At 45.5% G+C, this 22,745-nt stretch overlaps 1 protein-coding gene across 4 annotated transcripts in view; it reads left to right on the forward strand.

The window, feature by feature from the left end:
* arhgap32 (Rho GTPase activating protein 32) overlaps nucleotides 1-22,745 on the forward strand; it is a 539,690-nt gene that overhangs the window by 141,747 nt on the left and 375,198 nt on the right. For 3 of the 4 annotated variants that reach the window (XR_004416763.1, XM_033049880.1, XM_033049882.1), the window contains exon 3: nucleotides 9,573-9,638. The exons of the other annotated variant lie outside the window; for it this stretch is intronic. Coding sequence is in view for 2 of the 3 variants with exons in the window: in XM_033049880.1 (XP_032905771.1) it covers nucleotides 9,592-9,638 (47 nt within the window). In the remaining variant the exon portion in view is untranslated. The remainder of the gene's footprint in view (nucleotides 1-9,572; nucleotides 9,639-22,745) is intronic. 4 annotated transcript variants of the gene reach the window in all.

Genomic DNA, 22,745 nt, shown 5'->3' on the forward strand with positions numbered 1-22,745 from the left:
CTTTTATAATGTTTCAAATGCTTGTAGTTGCTTTTAAGTTTGTGACTGTCAGGTATAGGATGTTCCTGTGGATTGGAGGGTAGCTAATGTTATCCCACTTTTTAAGAAAGGCGGGAGAGAGAAAACAGGGAATTATAGACCAGTTAGCCTGACATCGGTGGTGGGGAAGATGCTGGAGTCAATTATAAAAGATGAGATAGCCGAACATTTGGCTAGCAGTAAAAGGATCGGTCCGAGTCAGCATGGATTTACGAAGGCTTGACTAATCTTCTGGAATTTTTTGAAGATGTAACTAGGAAAATGGACAAGGGAGAGCCAGTGGATGTAGTGTACCTGGACTTTCAGAAAGCATTTGATAAGGTCCCACATAGGAGATTAGTGGGCAAAATTAGGGCACATGGTATTGGGGTAGAGTGCTGACATGGATAGAGAAGTGGCTGGCAGACAGGAAACAAAGAGTAGTGATTAACGGGTCCTTTTTAGAATGGCAGGCAGTGACTTGTGGGGTACAGCAAGGCTCGGTGCTGGGACCGCAGCTATTTACAATATACATCAATGATTTGGATGAAGGGATTCAAAGTAACATTAGCAAATTTGCAGATGACACAAAGCTGGGTGGCAGTGTGAACTATGAGGAGGATGCTATGAGCATGCAGGGTGACTTGGACAGGTTGGAGTGGGCAGATGCATGGCAGATGAAGTTTAATGCGGATAAATGTGAGGTTATCCACTTTGGTAGCAAAAACAGGAAGGCAGATTACTATCTAAATGGTGTCAAGTTGGGAAAAGGGGAAGTACAACGGGATCTAGGGGTCCTTGTACATCAGTCTATGAAAGTAAGCATGCAGGTACAGCAGGCAGTAAAAAAAGCGAATGGCATGTTGGCCTTTATAACATGAGGAATAGAATATAGGAGCAAAGAGGTCCTTCTGCAGTTGTACAGAGTTCTAGTGAGACCACACCTGGAGTATTGTGTGCAGTTTTGGTCCCCTAATTTGAGGAAGGACATTCTTGCTATTGAGGGAGTGCAGCGTAGGTTTACAAGGTTAATTCCCGGGATGTCATATGCTGCGAGAATGGAGCAGCTGGGCTTGTATACTCTGGAGTTTATTAGGATGAGAGGGGATCTCATTGAAACATATAAAATTGTTAAGGGCTTGGACACGCTAGAGGCAGGAAACATGTTCCCGATGTTGGGGGAGTCCAGAACCAGGGGCCACAGTTTAAAAATAAGAAGTAAGCCATTTAGAACGGAGAGGAGGAAACACTTTTTCTCACAGAGAGTGGTGAGTCTGAGGAATTCTCTGGAGGCAGGTTCTCTGGATGCTTTCAAGAGAGAGCTAGATAGGGCTCTTAAAAATAGCGGAGTCAGGGGATATGGGGAGAAGACAGGAATGAGGTACTGATTGGGGATGATCAGCCATGATCACATTGAATGGCGTTGCTGGCTGGAAGGGCCGAATGGCCTACTCCTGCACCTATTGTCTATTGAAAATAGGCAGTGCTGGAGGAAGTCAGCGGGTCGGGCAACACCTCTGGAGAACATGGAAAGGTGAGTGTTTCTTGTCAGGACCCTTCTGGGTATAGAAGGAATGCACTTTGAAATAAAGTATTTTGAGCTAATAAAAATTGTAATATTAGCCCTGGCTCTTAGTACACCATCAACTGGTTAAATTTGAAGCAGGATATTTTTTTTCTTTCCACTAATTGCAGTTGTAATGCTTTTTGGTTATTTGCTTTGTGTACATTTAGTTTGAAATTCTGAACGCATAGAACCGTTGTAAAAACACAAGGATGCTGTTTTGGCTGGAGAGAAACAATCTAACCATTGTGTGCACAGCTTTGGTTTTTGTGGCCCCTGACTGTGTCAAGTGTGAAATGCCCCAATGTGATTCATAGCAAAATGCACTGCCAGGCCATCGCATAGCTTAAGAGAATTCTTGAAATGCTTTGTAACAGCTGTTGTGCATTCTGGCACATTCTTTCTGTCATAGTGAAGTAGCGAAGAATATTCCAGCAGTGATCAACAAGGAGTCCACGGCTACTTTGGGTCCTGTGACAGCTTGTCACGTTTGATTTGTAGAGTGAAAATGTTGTCCAGAAATTTATACGGATGACAAGATTGTCATTTTAAATACAATGTTAATCTCTATGTGAAATAATTATTGAGATTATTAAAGAATTGTGGCATACAGTAATTGCTGCAGTATGAGCAAACATCATCTTTTTGTTCCAATCAATTGAAATAACTGAATGAGGGACCAGTTTATGTTTCCTTTAGAAAATTCTGTTTATTAAAATTATATTATCATTGCTGGGAATGCAATAGACCTTTTATTGCATTGAACATCCCATTAACCATTCACAGACCAGGACAAAATTAAAAGCTGAACTACTTGGAAATCTCCATGAATGGTTGTGTTCATTTTCAGCAATCTCAGGCCCGTGAAATGTGAATGCCCCATTCTTATATGCATTTCAAGAACTTGCATGACAGCAGAAGGGAGATAAAGTGACCCCCATCAGACCAGGCATAGACTTCGAAGACTGTCTGCAACATTGTATTTGACCAACCCTCCATTAGGATCTGATAGGCCCAAAAGACAACTGATGTACAATTAGGCCATTTAAGAATTCTGCATGTGGCTTCAGTTAAATTTGTTCTCCATGTCCATGTTTTGCTCGGTTTTGTTGAATTTTGGTAGATTTACAACTGACCACCTACATTTGTTTTGTAGTAACGGTCCTGTCCCACTTGAGTGACTTTTTAGGCGAGTGCATGAGACTCTGAGCTCGCCTCATGATCGCCACATGGTCGCCGCATGTTCGCTAGTGGTCTCTGGTGAATCTCCTTCATGGTCGCGAGGAGTTCCCACATTCTGGGAACTATGGTATGGTCGCCGCAAATTTTGCAACAAAAATTGATCGCCATGGAAAAAATCGATAATCCTGTAATCGTACGTGCAGTTGTAGTGGGGTCACCATGTAGTTATGAGTAGTCGAGGTAGTCGTAGGTAGTTTTAGTTAATCGCCTTTGCTGATCGGGCATTTTCATTGGGGGAAAAAAACGTAAGCACGAGTTTTCATAACCAAGGATAACCGACCAGTATTGTTAAATGCCCACCAAACTTCACAGCTGTGTATCTCTGGCTTATTGAAAGTTGTCTGGCTTCTTAAGCATCTCCACCCCTTCTTCACCCCCCTCCCCTCTATTTTAAAGGACTTACCGTACACTATGCTAACCGCCTTAACCTTCCTGTTCATCGCGGTGTGTGTCTGTATCATCTTGGCTTTGCACCGTGTGAATTTCAGACAGCGCTCCCCCGCTTTCACTGACCCCCACCTTTGCTGTGTGTGTGTGTGTGTGTGTGTGTGAGCCGCCGTTCCAGTTCCCAGGTTTTCAGGCGAGTGCTGCGAATTTGACAGTCGCCGGCAGTCCGCTGAAAAATCGCCTAAGCCGAGTTGGAAGGACCTTAAAAAAACCCCCCAACATTTTTGAGGTCTACGAACTCCTCCTCCCGACTATCTTTTTACTCGTGGACTTTTGTCATGCTGGAGAAAACATCCTGACTTACCTGATGCCCCGAGTACCTATGGCTGGCATAATGAGCCGCTACGATATATCTACGGTCTCCCTACGGACTCCTATGGACTCGCTACGGACATTCTCCGAGTTTGAATCAAGGGGAAAACACGGGAGAATTTGTGAGTATCTTGGGAAAGTGGGACAGGCCCTTAACTCTCTCCTTCGTGTGTCCAATCCTCCACTGGTCCTCCCATTTATGTTCCTTGCCTCATATCTCCCCCTCCAGCCCCCCCCCCCCATCACTTTTTGTCCCCCTTGGCCTCCTGGTTCCATCATCCATTTGCATGTTTGGCTGGCTGGCTCTCCCCAACCCCCATCTGGTTCAGCTTCCATCTGCCCATCATCACTCTCCTAATATTTCCCATTAACACTACCTTATCAGATTCCCACACTGTTAACTTTTGTTCCTGCTTATCACCTCCAATAGCTGACTCCACCCCTTTCCCCCATATTTATGTGGCTGCATCTGCATTTTTTCTCTACCCCAATCTCAAGTCAATATATCATCCACCCACAGTTTCTCCGAAATAAACCCATCGCCTTCTCTCTGCCTTAATCAGTCACCCATCTCTGGCCCACTGATCTCCTCCTGCCTCACCCCTGACCTTCCTTTTCCTCTTTACTGTCTATCTTTCTTCTCCCTCTACGTTAGAGAACTGAGGGACTGCTGTGTGCTTTGTTTTACATCGACACGGCTCACCCCTGCCACTCAACAGGAGGGCTCTTGCTCCCCAGAGCTGGATTATCTTACATTGAATTGTTGTTCCTACCACCTGCCGTGGGAATTCATTTCAGCAAGCCTGACTGCAGTCTACATCCCACAGGAGGCAGATACCAAGCTTGCGCTTGAACTACATACTATCGACAGACCTCAATCGATGAGAATTGGTGACAACACCTCCTCTACAATGACTCAACATCGAGGCCCCACGAATATGATCTTAGTCCCCTACCAAATTCCTTACACCCACGACTGCAGTCCCTTCATACACTGTATGGACAAAGTCAGCTCGAAGTCTAGGAGTACAGGAATGAGAGACCTTATTTATATGGTGCCAGGACAATAACTTTTCCATGAATGTCTGCAAGATGAAGGAGCTAGTTATTGACTCCAGGAAGCATTGTTTGATGCATGCCCCAATCAGCATTAATAGTGGGGATGGTAAAATGGTTGAGAGCTTTCGGTTCCATGGCATTAATATTACCAATGATCTGTCATGGACAAAACACATTGATATGGTCGCCAAAAAGGCATACCAACACATCTACTTCCTGGGAAGACTGAAGAGATTTGGCATGTCTCCAGTGCCTCTCACAAGCTTTCACAGATTTACCATTGAAAGCATACTGTCTCGTTGGTTCACAGGTTGGTTTGGGGACAGCTTTACCCCACAACGCAAGTTGTCGATGCAATCCTGTCCATCACACAGACCAGACTCCACTTCACGTTGCCTCAGAAAAGCAGCCAACACAATCAAAGACTTGTCCTAATCTGGTCATTCCTCTTCCTTCACGCCACCATTGGGTACAGTACAGTCGCTTGAAAGCAGGCACCACCATACTCGAACAGCTTCTCCTCCATTATCAGACTTCTGAACAGTCCTTCCCTAAGCAAGGGTACTGTTTGATTTATCTCTACCTCTGAGGTTATTGGACTATTTTCTATGGAAATGGTGCGCTACACTCGTTAGAACTATATTCTGCACTCTGTATATTTACTCCATTTTGGTACTGATTTTATCTAGGTCTGGTATATCTGATATCATGCAGAGGAAAGCTTTTCACTGTACCTTGTCACGTGACAAAACCCATTCTTATTCCTGATGCAACGTTTTGACCCTAATCATCGACATATGTTGCTTGACTCACTGAGTTCTTCCTGCTGACTGTTTGCTGCTATACCTGTTTTTGTATCATTCCCTGCCTGAGGAAATACATTTAAAAAGTTGTTTTACATTTGGATGAGCCATTTTATGGATGGTAGGAGGCCTTTTAGCCCATCAAGCCTATGCTGCCGCTCAGAAATCCCGTTAATTATCACGATCTACTTATTTCCTTGTAGGCTACGTGCTTGAACGCCAATCCCCTCAATCCTCCACCCCACCTCGGATTCTCCAACCATTCTTAAAGTAGGGAGTAATTTACTACAACTGTACCTTGGTACTTATGACACTAATAACCTAAACTAATCCATTGACTGGACAGCCAGCTTGCTTTTGGGATATGCAGAGCACCCTGGGGAAGCCATTTACTTACAGGGCGAATATGGAAACTTCACATAGACAACACTGGAGATCAGGACCAGGTTGCTAGAATTGTGTTGTGACAACATTAATGGCTGTGCCACTATGCTTCCCTTTTGGATGTGATGCTGTGGTTTGTGAAACTCCAACAGCTTACCACCTGGAAGGTGGATGAGGAATGATCTGGGCCATTGAGGCAGATGAACTGGGTTCTTTCATAAACAGTTACAATTATGATTAGCTGAAATTATAAAGAAGCTTACATTTTGAAATAGAAAATAGTAGAACGAGGAGAAAAACTGCTGACTCAACTTGGCAGGTCAGGCAGCATCTGTGGAGAAAGAAATAGAGTTAATGTATCACATGGTTGACCTTTCATCAAAAGGGAGAATCAGAAGGGTTTGGACATGCTAGAGGCAGGAAACATGTTCCCGATGTTGGGGGAAATCTAGAACCAGGGGCCACAGTTTAAGAATAAGGGGTAGGCCATTTAGAATGGAAACGAGGAAACACTTTTTCTCACAGAGAGTTGTGAGTCTGTGGAATTCTCTGCCTCAAAGGGCGGTGGAGGCTGGTTCTCTGGATACTTTCAAGAGAGCTAGATAGGGCTCTTAAAGATAGCGGAGTCGGGGGATATGGGGAGAAGGCAGGACCGGGGTACTGATTATGGATGATCAGCCATGATCACATTGAATGGCGGTGTTGGCTTGAAGGGCCGAATTGCCTACTCTTGCAGCTATTGACTCAAGCAATTGCAGTGTCACCCAGCTGGTTGGTGTTAGAATTTGAAGAAGCACGATGTAGTGAATTATGTCAAGAGCTTTTAGTAAGTTGATTAAGATGGCATGGGTAGTTTGCTAAGGTCATTGGTATGTTTGGTAAGGACTATTACAGTACTTTGGCTGTAATGAAAATTCAAATGTGGATTTATAGGAAAGATGGGCAACGATTTTGAACTAAACACACTCATGGATCTAAAATGTTCCACTCTGCATCGGCTCCGTGTATTCCACATTGTTGGGAATTGGCTTCGACATTCCCTCAAATTCTGTTCCTAATCTCATTTTATTATGGGAAGATGTCATAAAATGTCGTTTCACAAAGGGAAGGGAATAAAATCAAATTAAAGCTTCTATGTTGTCTTGTGGCAAGCTTCAGACTTATTGTCATAGAGTGATGCAGCGTGGAAACGGGCTATTCGGCCCAACTTGGCCAACATGTCCCAGCTACAAAACCTGCGTTTGGTTCATATCCCTCCAAAGTTGTACTATCCATGTACCTGTCTATATCTTAAATGTCGGGATAGTCCTTACCTCAACTACCTCAGCATCTATGGAGCGAAGGAAATAGGCAACGTTTCGGGCCGAAACCCTTCTTCAGACTGATAGGGGGTGGCGGGGAGAAGGAAGGAAAAAGGAGGAGGATGAGCCCGAGGGCTGAGGGATGGGAGGAGACAGCCCGAGGGCTAAGGAAGGGGAGGAGACAAAATTGGGAGAATTCAATGTTCAAGCCCGCAGGATGCAGACTCCCCAAGCGGAATATGAGGTGCTGTTCCTCCAATTTCCAGTGTTGCTCACTCTGGCCATGGAAGAGACCCAGGACAGAGAGGTCGGACGGGGAATGGGAGGGGGAGTTGAAGTGCTGAGCCACCGGGAGGTCAGGTAGGTTCTTGCGGACTGAGCGGAGGTGTTCGGTGAAATGATCGCCCAACCTCCGCTTAGTCTCACCGATGTAGATCAGCTGACATCTAGAGCAGATACAGGTGAACCTCTGTCGCACCTGGAATGACTGCTTGGGTCCTTGAATGGAGCCGAGGGGGGAGGTAAAGGGAATGGTATTGCATTTCTTGCGGTTGCAACGGAAAGTGCCCGGGGAGGGGGTGGTACGGGAGGGAAGGGAAGAATTGACAAGGGAGTTGCGGAGGGAGCGGTCTTTGCGGAAGGCAGACATGGGGGGAAGATGTGGCGAGTGGTGGGGTCACGTTGGAGGTGGCGAAACTGACGGAGGATTGTTTGTTGTATGTGACGGCTGGTGGGGTGAAAGGTGAGGACTAGTGGGACTCTGACCTTGTTGCGAGTGCGGGGATGGGAAGAGAGAGCAGTGTTGAGGGGTATGGAAGAGACCCTGGTGCGAGCCTCATCTATGGTGGAGGAGGGGAACCCCCGTTCCCTGAAGAATGAGGACATTTGCGATGCCCTGGTGTGGAACGCCTCATCCTGGGAGCAGATGCGGCGTAGACGGAGGATTTGGGAGTAAGGGATGGAGTCCTTACAGGAAGCAGGGTGGGAAGAAGTGTAGTCCAGATAACAGTGGGTTTATAGTGGATGTCGGTCAGAAGTCTATCACCTGCGATGGAGATAGTGAGGTCAAGGAATGGTAGGGAAGTGTCGGAAATAGTCCAGGTGTATTTGAGTGCCGGATGGAAGTTGGTGGTGAAGTGGATGAAGTCAGTCAGTTGTGTGTGGGTGCAGGAGGTGGCACCAAAGCAGTCGTCGATGTAACGGAGGTAGAGGTCGGGGATGGGGCCCTGGTACGTATTGAACAAGGATTGTTCGACGTACCCGACAAAGAGGCAGGCGTAGCTGGGGCCCATGCGTGTGCCCATAGCTATGCCTTGTATGTGGAGGAAATGGGAGGAGTCAAACATGAAGTTATTGAGGGTAAGGACCAGCTCCGCTAGGCGAAGGAGAGTGTAAGTAGCTGGGTATAGGTTGCTTCTCTGGTCGAGGAAGAACCAGAGGGCTTTGAGACCATCCTGGTGGGGGATGGAGGTGTAGAGTGACTGGACGTCCATGGTGAAGATGAGGGGGTGAGGGCCTAGAGGCATCTATTTGGACCAGTTGTTTACTCTTCAGTGATTCATAGAATAAATGTTGACCAGCAGCTAGTACTGCATTTTTGGTCTGGCATTATTTCATGATCCTGTTTGAATGGGCTACTTGGATAGGATGTTTGGGAGAGGCAAGGATAAAGGGGAATACCTTATTATGGCTAGCAATGACATGAAAATTTGTTTTTTTTGTTGGTGGAAAATGTACGTGTGAACAGTTTCTGAAATTACCGTTGCCACCACGATAGTGTGTTTCTGATAAATGTTTCAATTGAAATTTTGTAAATTGAGAAGACTAGATGAAGTGATGGAGGGTATTTGGTACAGTGTATTCCTGGCATGGAGGTTGGCACAGAATTTGCTAGACTGAAAATTGAAGGCATAGCTCATGAAGTCAAAGGCATGAGCAAAAATGTATAGATTGAACAAACATAAATCAAAAAGCTATTTTACCAGATTATGGTCATTTAATAATCTGTTTGGTGAGAGACTACTTGCAGGAAGATGCCCATTTAAAAATGTGTGTTGTCAAAGCACGTTAATAAAGCAGCCATTGACGTAGTGCACTGGCCAAGTCACTGGCTCACTGACCAAAATTGACATTTGACCATCAGAGCGTTTTAATTGAAACTTCAGAATGGCCAAACTGATTATACAGTGAGCAGTTTTTGCTCTATTATATAGCCAGCAATGTTTCAGCCCTACAGAGTTTAATTTAGTGCTTTATTAACTGTGACATCTGAAGGTTTTGCAGAACATGGCCCTGAATGCCTTGGAGCTGATACAAAATTAATCACTTTGCTGGTCTGAATCTTGACATGCATCTCAGCTTTATCAAACATTTTTAATACTGCTTTATAATATAGTATTGCTATTCTATATAACTAATGGTGCTCTCTCTTTTATTCTTTAGGTTGTTACTGCAGTGTGACATGGAGGGAGCTTCTGGCATTGATAGGGCTACAGATGACTTTGTAAGGTTAGTGTAATTCCCTGACTGGCCAAGTTTACAAAGGCAATTTCTTCAAAGGGCTATACGAATGTAAGAAAAGAGAAAAATAATCCCACAATACGAATCATTGTTGAATAAGGGGTGCAGAGGCCAGAGAGTACAGGCATAGATTGCAGAAGGTGGTTCAGAGGGAGAATTTCACTGAGTAATGCTGCAGAGGATTTTTTGAGTTGTTTACCTGGATTTCTGCACTTACGGGGGAAAGGTTGGAAAACTACTCCAGGAACCTTGTGAAGGATAAAGACTATTGGAGCACATTCAGCAACTATTGAAAATCACTGGAATCATATATATTGGGCAAATGTACAGAAAACAGAACCCTAGATTGTACCGATGACACAGTCCAAAGGAGACCAAAAGTTTGCTATGGACAGAATTCGCAGACATCCTTCATAGAAGTATGACTTTAACAAAATTGGTGCAAGATTAGGCTCCAATGTATCTTTTTCTCTTGGTCTGAATCTGTCTGAAGAAGGGTCCGACCTGAAGCGCACCTCTCCATTCCCTCCATAGATGCTGCTTGACCTACTGATTTCCTCTAGCATTTTATCTTGTTCAAGATTCCAACATCTGCAGTTCCTTGTATACACGTTCCCTTGGAATTGTCAACCGTAGCACACTCACACCTCTGGAATTTCCCACATTCGACCTACATGAGTGGATATATAAGTGGATTTGGCAGAGAAAACTCATCGTGCTTTCACAAATGTTGCTTTGACCATAGCATTATCGTTTTGGAGCACAGTGATTCAGCCAAAATACTCAAAACTTCTCGTGTATTCAAGGGTCCCTCAAGTGCAATACAAAGAAGATTATCTATTACTTGGAGGTGTAGTGCTATTTTTTTCTGTCCAGTTTGATACATTACTTCATTGCTTCAAATTTCAGAAGCCAGCAGGCAGTGTTTATAGGAACAGGTGAAGAACATTTTGCCAATTCCTGAGAACAAGAATTTCTGATGTATGCTTATTTATTTCCTTGGACCATTCAGAACACGATTAAAGAAATGAGTAAAGTGTGTGCAGGTCAGGACCAGTTGCTGGAGGAGGAATTAAAGGGTTTTGTGCTGAGGATTTCTAAGATGTTTGTTGAACAAGTTTCTGACCTGAAAATCCTAGTGTGTAGTCCATGAATATTACACGCTGCTTCTGTAATTGCAGTATCATTTAGATGAGAACTAAATGTGCCTGTAAAGGGTGCCGTCCCCCGCAAGGGGTAGTAGTGAGCCGTGCAGCCGGAGGCAGGACCGGCGTATAGAGGGAGCTGGTGACGGCAGACGCAAGAGTAGGACCGTTAAGAGTGAACTGGCATCTTACATTCTGCGCCCTCACGGTCGGCTAGGGGAGACGCTCACAGGGCACAAAGGCTGAAGTGGCCGGGTGAGGAGAGGGAAGATGGACAATCTGGATGGAGGCCCTGCAGTAGCCTGGGGCTCGCCCGGATCAGGCGCCGCACCAGCAGACAGGGACTTTGAAAATAGCACCAAAAATGTGGCAACTCTTGCGTGCGGTCTATTTCATGCAGTGGATTATTTCTATGCACTTTGTACTAATTGGGGATTATGCTTGGGCATGGTAATACTTTACTAAACTGCAACAAAAGTATTTCACGCTACATCTATACATGCAATGATAAAGCACCATTGAACCACGTCAAAGAACTTAAAGATCTGACCCCTTCTAGGCCAGCACTGGAGAGATATGCAACATTTACAAAGTTTGCAGGACATTGTTGTTTGAAGGTTTTGAGGCACTCTTTAAAAAGAGAACAGTAGAGATTGTGCAGATTTGATAGCATAGGAGTCCAAAACATTGCCGATTCCCAAGAACAAGAATCTCTCCCAGATGTACATTTGTTTATTTATTTGGAACTGCAGGGTGCTAATGATTGTACACATTGAATGTGACCAAATATGGAACCAAACAAATTCAACTCCTAATCTTCCAGATTGTAGTGACCACAGGCAGAAAGTCATGAAGGTTAATGTCTGGTGCACTTTGTTCTATAGCAGCCTTGATTTAAACACCGCAGCACACTGAACTGTTGCTACTGACTAAAATGGCTGTGTCTGTTGTCTTCTGTGTGCATTTCATATACGTGATATTAGCATGCCTTCTCTACATCGCTAATACTGAAGGAACGTGGAGTGTTCATAAGGAAGGGAGCTACACACTGCACAATCGTGCCATCTTCGGGGTGTAACCCTTGCCATTTGCAGGAATACAAAAACATAAGAAATAGGAGCAGGAGTGGGCGGTTTGGCCCCTCAAGCATCCCTGGATTATTATGCATAATTATTATTAGCATAATTGGATTATGGCTGATCTTCCACCTCGAGCACCAATATGTCCATGTCCCTGACGTGCAACATCCAGAAATCTACCCATCTCCGTTTTGAATGCAATCAGTGTCATCTGAAAAGAATCCCAGAGGTTCATCCCCTGAAGAATTTTTTTTTCTCATTTCAATCCTGAAGTACCTGGCCCTCATTTTGAGATTTACTCATCCTTCTGGACTCCATAGTCCTCTCTGCATACCTGCTATCCCACAAAGTAGTCTGGTGAATCTTTGCTGCACTTGCTCAATATCAAACATATTTAATTTTGGATAGGGATTCTAAAGGGCCTGTTCACTTGGCCGTTATTTACGCGACAGGCCGGTAGTGACTGCCGCGCGACGGTAGCGCACGTCATCATGTGTCCGCATAGCCGTCTGGAGCGCGTGACGTCATTTGAAGATAGACATAAAATGCAGGAGTAACTCAGCGGGACCGGCAGCATCTCTGGAGAGAAGGAATGGATGATGTTTCGGGTCGAGACTCTTCTTCAGTCTGAAGAAGGGTCTCGACCGGAAAAGTCTCCCATTGCTTCTCTCCAGAGATGCTGCCGGTCCAGCTGAGTTATTCCAGCATTTTGTGTCTTAGCTCCAATCGTCTTGGCCCCGCTCTGGAAGTGGGAGTGGGGGTGGATCCGGATCCGCAACGGCCGTGAGCCCCAGGCCGAGCTCGGCGATCGTTTGCCTGCTTCTGCTGCTGTTGGAGGTGAGACGTTGCGCCGCGCAAGGGTCTTGGGTCTGTCCCACTTTGGCTGTCAGTTACGTGACAGGACGGTGGCGTGCGAAGATTTCGTATAGGACGAAGTCCACACTCCTCCACATCACTCCACACTCCGTGACGGCCCTTAAGGCAGACTATGCCAGTTGTAGCTTCAGCAAAACACTGTTTAATTGTACTATCTTTATTCCACTGTCATGATTCAATTGAATTGCAGAACAGGCTCAAGGGGCCATTTAGCTTAATCCACTGTAAATCTTTGCAAAAGGTATTTTGTCCCAGAGGTCCTGAGTAAAGAAATAAAGAAAAAAAACCCCCAAAAGACTCGAGGAACTCGGTGAGTTGAGCAGCATCTGTGGAGGCCAAGGGATGGTTGATGCTTTAGGTCGTGAATCTGTATCAAGAATTTGCAGTACTCTTGATGCATACCACCTCCTTCTCCCATAGTGGTCAATGCACAGAAGGCATGCTTATGCACGCCAGCGGTTTTCTCTTAGATTGTGTGGGGGAACACGAGTCCAAAATCACCAGACTTAGATTTACAAAATATGTTCATAAATGTTGATCTGCTATCTGACACTGTAATCCCTCTTCCCAGTTCCGTTTTGCCAACTCTATCTCCATACAATTGTAGTTGCCTTCATTTACATGAAGAATAGAATTGTGAGGCCGGTACAGTGGCGCAACGGTAGAGTTGGCGCCTTACAGCGCCAGACCCGGGTTTAATCCTGTCTACGCATGCTGTCCGAACGGAATTTGTACCTTTTCCCTGTGACCGCTTGCATTTTCTCCGGGTGCTTCGGTTTCCTTTCCCACCCCAAAGATGTACAGGTTTGTAGGTTCATTTGCTTCGGTAAAATTGTAAATTGTCCCATGTGTGTAGGACAGTGCTAGTGTACAGCAGTGGTTGCTGGACGGCACAGACTCGATGGGCCGAAGGGCCGGATTCCGTGCAGTATCCCATGCAAAGGCTACTGCGGAGACTTTAAACTAGAACGGTTGGGGGGAGGGACTCAAATAGAGAAAGCTAGTAGACAGTGTGTGAGGCAGGAGGCAGAGAAGGGAAGCACTCAGACCCAACATGTAGGGGGGAAAGAAGAAAATAATAAACAGAGAATAAGAGGTGGTGGGGTTCTTAAATGTGTGAGCAGAGAGACAGAGGGGTCTAAAATGAGGGTAGAAGCAATAGGTAGCAAGGTGAAAAGTAAAAGTGGCAGGCAGACAAATCCAGGGCAAAAATCAAAAAGGGCAACTTTTCAACATAATTGTATAAGGGGTAAGAGCGTTGTAAAAACAAGCCTGAAGGCTTTGTGTCTCAATGCAAGGAGCATTCGTAATAAGGTGGATGATTTGAATGTGCAGATAGCTATTAATGATTATGATATAGTTGGGATCACGGAGACATGGCTCCAGGGTGACCAAGGCTGGGAGCTCAACATCCAGGGATATTCAATATTCAGGAGGGATAGACAGAAAGGAAAAGGAGGTGGGGTAGTGTTGCTGGTTAGAGAGGAGATTAACACAATGGAAAGGAAGAACATTAGCTTGGAGGATGTGGAATCGATATGGGTAGAGCTGCAAAACTCTAAAGGCCAGAAAACACTTGTGGGTGTTGTGTACAGGCCACCTAACAGTAGTAGTGGAGTTGGGGATGGCATCAAACAGGAAATTAGAAATGCGTGCAATAAAGCTAAAACAGTTATAATGGGTGACTTCAATCTACATATAGATTGGGTGAATCAAATTGGCAGGGGTGCTGAGGAAGAGGATTTCTTGGAATGTATGCGGGATAGTTTCCTAAACCAACATGTAGAGGAACCAACGAGAGCAGGCTTTCTAGACTGGGTAATGAGGAAGGGTTAGTTAGCAGTTTTGTTGTGCATGGCCCCTTGGGCAAGAGTGACCATAATATGGTTGAGTTCTTCATTAGGATGGAGAGTGACATTGTTAATTCAGAAACAAGGGTTCTGAACTTAAAGAAAGGTAACTTTGAGGGTATGAGACATGAATTGGCCAAGATTGACTGGCAATTGATTCTTAAAGGGTTGACGGTGGATATGCAATGGAAGGCATTTAAAGGCTGCATGGATGAACTACAACAATTGTTCATCCCAGTTTGGCAAAATAATATATCAGGGAAGGTAGTGCATCCGTGAATAACAAGGGAAATCAGGGATGGTATCAAAACAAAAGATGAAGCGTACAAATTAGCCAGAAAAAGCAGCCTACCGGAGGACTGGGAGAAATTCAGTCCAGCAGAGGAGGACAAAGGGCTTAATTAGGAAAGGGAAAATAGATTATGAAAGAAAACTGGCAGGGAACATAAAAACTGACTGCAAAAGTTTTTATAGATATGTGAAGAGAAAGAGATTAGTTAAAACAAATGTAGGTCCCTTGCAGTCAGAAACAGGTGAATTGATCATGGGGAACAAGGACATGGCAGACCAATTGAATAACTACTTTGGTTCCGTCTTCACTAAGGAAGACATAAATAATCTGCCGGAAATAGCAGGGGACCGCGGGTCAAATGAGATGGAGGAACTGAGTGAAATCCAGGTTAGCCGGGAAGTGGTGTTAGGTAAATTGAATGGATTAAAGGCCGATAAATGCCCAGGGCCGGATAGGCTGCATCCCAGAGTACTTAAGGAAGTAGCCCCAGAAATAGTGGATGCATTAGTGATAATTTTTCAAAACTCTTTAGATTCTGGAGTAGTTCCTGAGGATTGGAGGGTAGCTAATGTAACCCCACTTTTTAAAAAGGGAGGGAGAGAGAAAACAGGGAATTACAGACCAGTTGGTCTAACATCGGTATTGGGGAAACTGCTAGAGTCAGTTATTAAAGATGGGATAGCAGCACATTTGGAAAGTGATGAAATCATTGGACAAAGTCAGCATGGATTTACGAAAGGTAAATCATGTCTGACGAATCTTATAGAATTTTTCGAGGATGTAACTAGTAGAGTGGATAAGGGAGAACCAGTGGATGTGTTATATCTGGGCTTTCAGAAGGCTTTCGACAAGGTCCCACATAAGAGATTGGTGTACAAACTTAAATCACATGGTATTGGGGGTTCAGCATTGATGTGGATAGAGAACTGGCTAGCAACCAGGAAGCAAAGAGTAGGAGTAAACGGTTCCTTTTCAGAATGGCAGGGAGTGACTAGTGGGGTACCGCAAGGCTCAGTGCTGGGACCCCAGCTATTTACCATATATATTAATGATTTGGACGAGGGAATTGAATGCAACATCTCCAAGTTTGCGGATGACACGAAGCTGGGGGGCAGTGTTAGCTGTGAGGAGGATGCTAGGAGGCTGCAAGGTGACTTGGATAGGCTGGGTGAGTGGGCAAATGCATGGCAGATGCAGTATAATGTGGATAAATGTGAGCTTATCCACTTTGGTGGCAAAAATAGGAAAGTAGACTATTATCTAAATGGTGGCCGATTAGGAAAAGGGGAGATGCAACGAGACCTGGCTGTCATGGTACACCAGTCATTGAAAGTAGGCATGCAGGTGCAGCAGGCAGTGAAGAAAGCGAATGGTATGTTAGCATTCATAGCAAAAGGATTTGAGTATAGGAGCAGGGAGGTTCTACTGCAGTTGTACAGGGTCTTGGTGAGACCACACCTGGAGTATTGTGTACAGTTTTGGTCTCCAAATCTGAGGAAAGACATTCTTGCCATTCTTCACCAGACTGATTCCTGGGATGTCAGGACTTTCATATGAAGAAAGACTGGATAGACTCGGCTTGTACTCGCTAGAATTTAGAAGATTGAGGGGGGATCTTATAGAAACTTACAAAATTCTTAAGGGGTTGGACAGGCTAGATGCAGGAAGATTGTTTCCGTTGTTGGGGAAGTCCAGGACAAGGGGTCACAGTTTAAGGACAGAGGGGAAATCCTTTAGGACTGAGATGAGAAAAACAGAAGGTTCTCTGCCACAGAAGGTATTTGAGGCCAGTTCATTGGCTATATTTAAGATGTGGCCCTTTTGGCTAAAGGGATCAGGGGGTATGGAGAGAAGGCAGGTACAGGATACTGAGTTGGATGATCAGCCATGATCATATTGAATGGCGGTGCAGGCTCGAAGGGCCGAATGGCCTACTCCTGCACTTATTTTCTCTGTTTCTATGTAAAGTCTAAAGGTCAAGTTTGCTACACTCAAAAAGAATTTGAAATTCGACTGTTATGTTCCTGGGGAATTTTTACAGTGTGATCATTAATTAGTCTTCCCTTGCTGACTAGTTTGTGATTTCAGAGTTCATCCAAATGTAACATAAGTAAATTAAACTCCAAATTCCCCAGTTAGCAATAACTCGACCCCGTACCTTCCCTCCTGTGGTGGATCATCGCAACGTCTGTTTGATCACTAGGCGTCTCGGAATAAATATTCTGAAGAATTTATAAATGAAACCATACGATAGTGCATACAAAAGTGAACCAATTGCCCTAATGTTTTTCTTTAGTACCAGTCATTATGTGCCTTTGTCTGACACATTGCTCACCATTGGGAGTGGCAAGGCTGGTCAAAGGATCATAACTTTAAGTGAAGAAGCCCTGAAATGGATTGGATATCAACCACAAGCAATTCTTAGTTGATGTGGATTATCTGGAGCCAACTATCCCAACATGGGCAGCAGCTGGCAGGCTAATAGTAACACCAGTAGTGAAGTGGGAGGCATGTGGTTGAAGGATAGATTCTAGTAATTTGGTGAGAGACCCACAAAGCAATAAACCCTGTATCCTTAATAGGGAAGTTATTTGAAATCATTTAATGATAAATAAGCTTTTATTTGCAAAGGCATAGGCTAATCAACCGCATTGAAGTAATGCCAAGAAGACACTCTTATTTCACTTGGGCAGCTTACAACCTAGTGGTATGAATATTGATTTCTCTACCTTCAAGTAAGCTGTGCATCCCCTCTCTCCGTCCCTCCCCCACCCATGTAATTTTACTAGTTTCTTGTTGAGTCTCATTGTCTGTAACTCGTTTTCACCAAGCCCACAGTTAGCAATGGCCTGTTTCCTTTATCATCGTTAGTTTTTGCATATCTTTCATTCATTTGTTCTATATCTTTCTATATCACTGTCCATATCTCTCGTTTCCCTTTCCTGTGACTCTCAGTCTGAAGAACGTCACCTATTTCATTTCTCCAGAGATGCCGTCTGACATCCTGAGTTTCTCCAGCTTTTAGTGTCTTATCTTCGGTTTAAACCACCAACTGCAGTTCCTCCCTACACACATCAACCCGTCTACTTCCACAGCAGACTGAGGAAATTCAGCATCTCTTCAACAACTCTTCCAAACTTCTACAGATGCACCATTGAAAGCATATTGATGGGTTGCATCACAGCTTGGTTGGGAAAACCTCCTCCCAAGACCACATGAAGCTATGGAGTTATGGATGTGGCCCAGTCCATCACACGCATCAGACTCGCACCATTGTCTCCACCTACGCATCACTCTGCCTTGGAACCGAAACCAACAAAATCAAAGACTAGTCCCACCCTGGTCATTTTTCCTCCTCCATGCTCCCAGCAGGCAGAAGATGCAGAAGCTTGAAAATGCGCACCATCAGACTCAGGAACAGTTTTTTTCCCTCTGTTGTCAGGCTTCTAAATGGTCATTCCATAAGCTAGGGCACTGTTCGATTCTACCTCACGTGGACATTGAAATTTGTCTCTGAAATTATTGCGCTACGATGCTGAGGACTATGTTCTGCGCTCTGTATCTTTCCCTTAGCTGTACCAAACACAGGGGTGCTGGTGTTCTTCTGGCACCAGCTGTTTATAAAGCACATATCAGGAGAGGGAAGGAATACTGAATGCGACTCGTCCAATACCATTCTGGCCAAAGTAGCCCGCTTGACTGGCACCTGCCACCACCTTAAACGTTCATTCCGTCCACTACTGGTCTACTATGACTGCATTGTGTACTATTTAGCAAATGTAATGGCCAGTCTTGGCTGATCCTAATTGCTGTGGCAAGGTGGACAGGGCAGGAGCTGCATGGGAGCACCACCACCTCACGTTCAGCACTTAGTTCACCTCTTCAACACCTTTTGGCACTTACAGATGGGCAGTAAATATTTACCAATCAAGTGATGCAAAGGTGATTAGATACATAAGATAGACACAAAATGCTGGAGTCACTCAGCAGGACAGGCAGCATCTCTGGATTGAAGGAATGCGTAAAGTTTTGGGTTGAGACCCTTCTTCAGACTCAGACAGGTCTTGCCTCGAAACGTCACCCATTCCTTCTATCCAGAGATGCTGCCTGTCCCGCCGAGTTACTCCAGCATTTTTTCTATCTTCGGTGTAAACCAGCATCTGCAGTTCCTTCCTACTCATTGGATACTACAATAGCAACAAGAAAAAACTTGGTTTTTTTATATTTTCAAATCCGTTAAGATGGTTTAAAATGTTGATATTAAGCAAAAAATGGAAGTACTCAGGAAGTTAGGTAGCATCTGTGAAGATAGAAATAAGATGATAAGATTGAAAGATACAGCAAGGCCCACCAAGCCCACACCGACCATCGATTACCCATTCACACTAGTTCCGCTTTATCCCATTTTCTCATCCACTCCCTACACACTAGAGACAATTTGCAGAGGCCAATTAACAGGGCTCGAAATTAACGGTTGCCCGGGTGCCATTGACCACTCAAAGCGCCGCCGGGCAACTAAACACCGAGTCATTTTGCCCGGCTTGGCAACCAGATACTGGTTTGTACCGAAGATAGACACAAAAAACTGGAGAAACTCCGCGGGTCAGGCAGCATCTATGGAGAAAAGGAATGCGACGTTTTGTGTCGGCGGTGACAGCTGTATTGCATGAGAAAGGTACTAGGTGCGTGGTGACGAAGCGTCGGAGCGAATGACTGGTCCCGCACAGCGGCAGCAGCGGCCGCAATAGCGGCTCCATCTCCTCCTCCCCCCCCGCACCCCGCCCGCCCTGATAGCGGCCGCTGCTTGCAAATCCACTACCCCGGCGCTTTCAAAACAAACCCTCCCGCACGCCGAGGCCGAGAGGAGGGAGGCCTCGGCATGCGGGAGGGTTTGTTTTGAAAGCGCCGGGTAGTGGATTTGCAAGCAGCGGCCGCTATCGGTGAGGAGTTGGTGATGGAGCCGCTGCTGTGGCTGCTGCTGCTGCTGTGCGGGACCCGTCATTCGCTCCGACCCTTCTGAAGCAGCTGCACCAAAGATACCATAGCTATAGGATCTTTGAGCTGCACTGCTCGGCCCCGCACCTTGCTGTTGGCTGGCGGAGGAGGGAGGCGGTGGCAAGGAGTTCCCAACGGCCAAGGCAGCGGACGATGTTGTCCGAGGAGCGCTGACTTTCCTCCCTCCCAACCTCGCCCCCCTTCTCTCTCTCTCTCTCTCTCTCTCTCTCTCTCTCTTGTACGCCCCCTCCACCCCCCCCCCCCCCTTATTCTGGGACCCCTCCTCTACATCCCGCACTGATCCTCATTCCCGCCTCTATTCAGTCCTCACTGACATCCCCTGTGCTCCCCCCCCCCAATCTATTCATCCTGCGCTGATCACCCTATCCACCTCGCATTAATTCTCCTGCCGCCATACCCGCCCCCCCCCCCCCATCTATCCTACACTGGTTCCCCAATTCACCCTGTACTTACCCCTTTCCCATCCATCCTGCACCTCCTCCATCCATCCTGTACTGATTCCCCCATCCATCCTGTACTAATCTACGCATTCATCCCGTACTGACCCACCCTCCATTTACCCTGCACCTTCCCCCATTAATCCTGCACAGACCCTCCGATCCACACTGTACTGACCCCCCCCTCCCCATTCATCCTGCACCGATCTCCTCCCCATCCATCCTGTACTGATCCTCCCATTCAAGAAGAATGGGGGGAACAGTCTGAAGAAGGGTCTCGACCCGAAACGTTGCCTATTTCCTTCGCTCTATAGATGCTGCCTCACCTGCTGAGTTTCTCCAGCACTTTTGTCTACCCCCATCCATCCCGTACTGAACCCCCCCATTCAACACCACTGACATCCCCCGTGCTCTCCCCTCACAATTTTACCTACTCCAACCAACACGTACTAATTCACCTGCCTCAATCCATCCATTCTGCACCGACTGCCTTCTAACCCCCCCCCCCCCCCCCCACCGCCATCTATCCACCCCGCACTGATTCACACACACCCCCTTCCCTGACCCTATTGTCCTGGAAATGTCTTCAGAGCGAATATTGACTATGTTTGATAACGGAATGCAATCAAATGTGTTTTAATTCCCAATGTTATTATTTGTTTTAATCCATAAAGATGGATTAATTATATTGTGAACACGTGAAACATTAAAACCGCAGTGTTCGATTGTCACTGCTACCGTTGACACGTTATTACAGAATTCATTTTAATGGCTCTTAGTATGGAGTATCAGCACGGTAGTTATTTAATGAGCAACATTCACAACTATACGTACGCATATATGTTACCATGGTCCAGGATTTATTGACACCGGTTGATCATACGCTGAATAATCCAACCACATTTTTGTTTGGAAGTGGAAAGAACTAATAGAAATTGCATTAATTGCAATGTGTAAAAAGAGTTGAGATACTGTCTTATAATTTTGCTGCATGTCATTGTGGGATATATCATGTCTTGATTGGTGAATGTTTAGTTTGTGACTTTATTTGAAGCAGAAATAATATGTGAATGCTTCATTGAGTATAATTCCGACTGGTAACTACGCACTTCGTCCGAGCACATTATCGCACGCGTCATACAAGCCGTCTTAAATGACCACCTAAACTGTCATTTGGCAACCTAAAAAGCTGCCAAGGTTGCCCGGCTGGCAACAGGGAAAAAAAGTTAAGCGAGAGCCCTGATTAACCTACATCCGCAAGCCTTTGGGATGTTGGAGGAAACCGGAGCACTTGGAGGAATCCCGCCCAATCACCCGCAAAGCGTGCAAACTCCTCACAGACAGCACCCAAGATCAGGATCATGCCTGGGTCTTTGGTGCTGTGAGGCAGCTGTGAATTGTCTGTTGCTGGCTGTCTGATGGAGCTACCAGTGCAGTATTTCCAGTAGTAAAGAAGATTATTGGTGGGGTTTATAGGTAGTACTACGTAGGGTTACAACAGAAGATCCTGGGCTGTTCAGTCTCCAGGTCCTAAACTGTCTCCTATAATCTTGCACTGTATGAAATGGTAATAAAAAAGGAAAAAAAAATAGTCAATGGTCTGCCATTTACCCATTCCTGCGATATGACCATTGACCTCTAAAGGCACCAAGCCAGATAATTGCTGGACAAAGTACATAAAAGCTAAATGTTTTCAGAAACCTATCTGTTTGCGCTTTGATGTCAGCGGACCAGAGCTCCAGCCATCCAGGTTCAATCTTGACATCAGATCCTGTCTGTGTGGAGTTAGCATGTTCTCCTTGAGACGACGCGGATTCCTCCAGGCGCTCTGGTTTTTCCTCCTTCCAAAGGTGTGCAGGTTTGGCAGGTTAATTTACCATCATGTGTTGTCCCTAGTGTGTAGGTGAGTGGTAGAATCCTGGAAGACTTGATGGCTATATGTGGAGAATAGAAGGGCATTAGCCCAAATAAATACTTGATCGTCAGTGTTAATGTGGCATATCAAAGGGCCTGTTTCTGTGTTCTGTGACTGACTCAATGACCCTTGTTGCTTTTATGGGGTTTATTGACATCCAAAATCAATGGCATTCAAGTGAGGCAACTTCCTTCTCGTATACAGGAAGTCCCATATGATAAGCTGCTGTCAGCAGCCCACCCTGTGATGAATTGAAGAACTCCAGCCGATTGCCAGAGGCTGCAGTATGTAATCCCAATGGTGCTCATTACAATCGTACTGAAACATGATAGAACCTTTTGGTAGACAAAAATGCTGGAGAAACTCAGCGGGTAAGGCAGCTTCTATGGAGCGAAGGGAATAGGCAACGTTTCGGGTTGAAACCCTTCTTCAGCGCCCATAGATGCTACCTCACCCGCTGAGTTTCTCCAGCATTTTTGTCTACC

This window comes from Amblyraja radiata, chromosome 33, assembly GCF_010909765.2.
Source record: "Amblyraja radiata isolate CabotCenter1 chromosome 33, sAmbRad1.1.pri, whole genome shotgun sequence".
NCBI lineage: Eukaryota > Metazoa > Chordata > Chondrichthyes > Rajiformes > Rajidae > Amblyraja > Amblyraja radiata.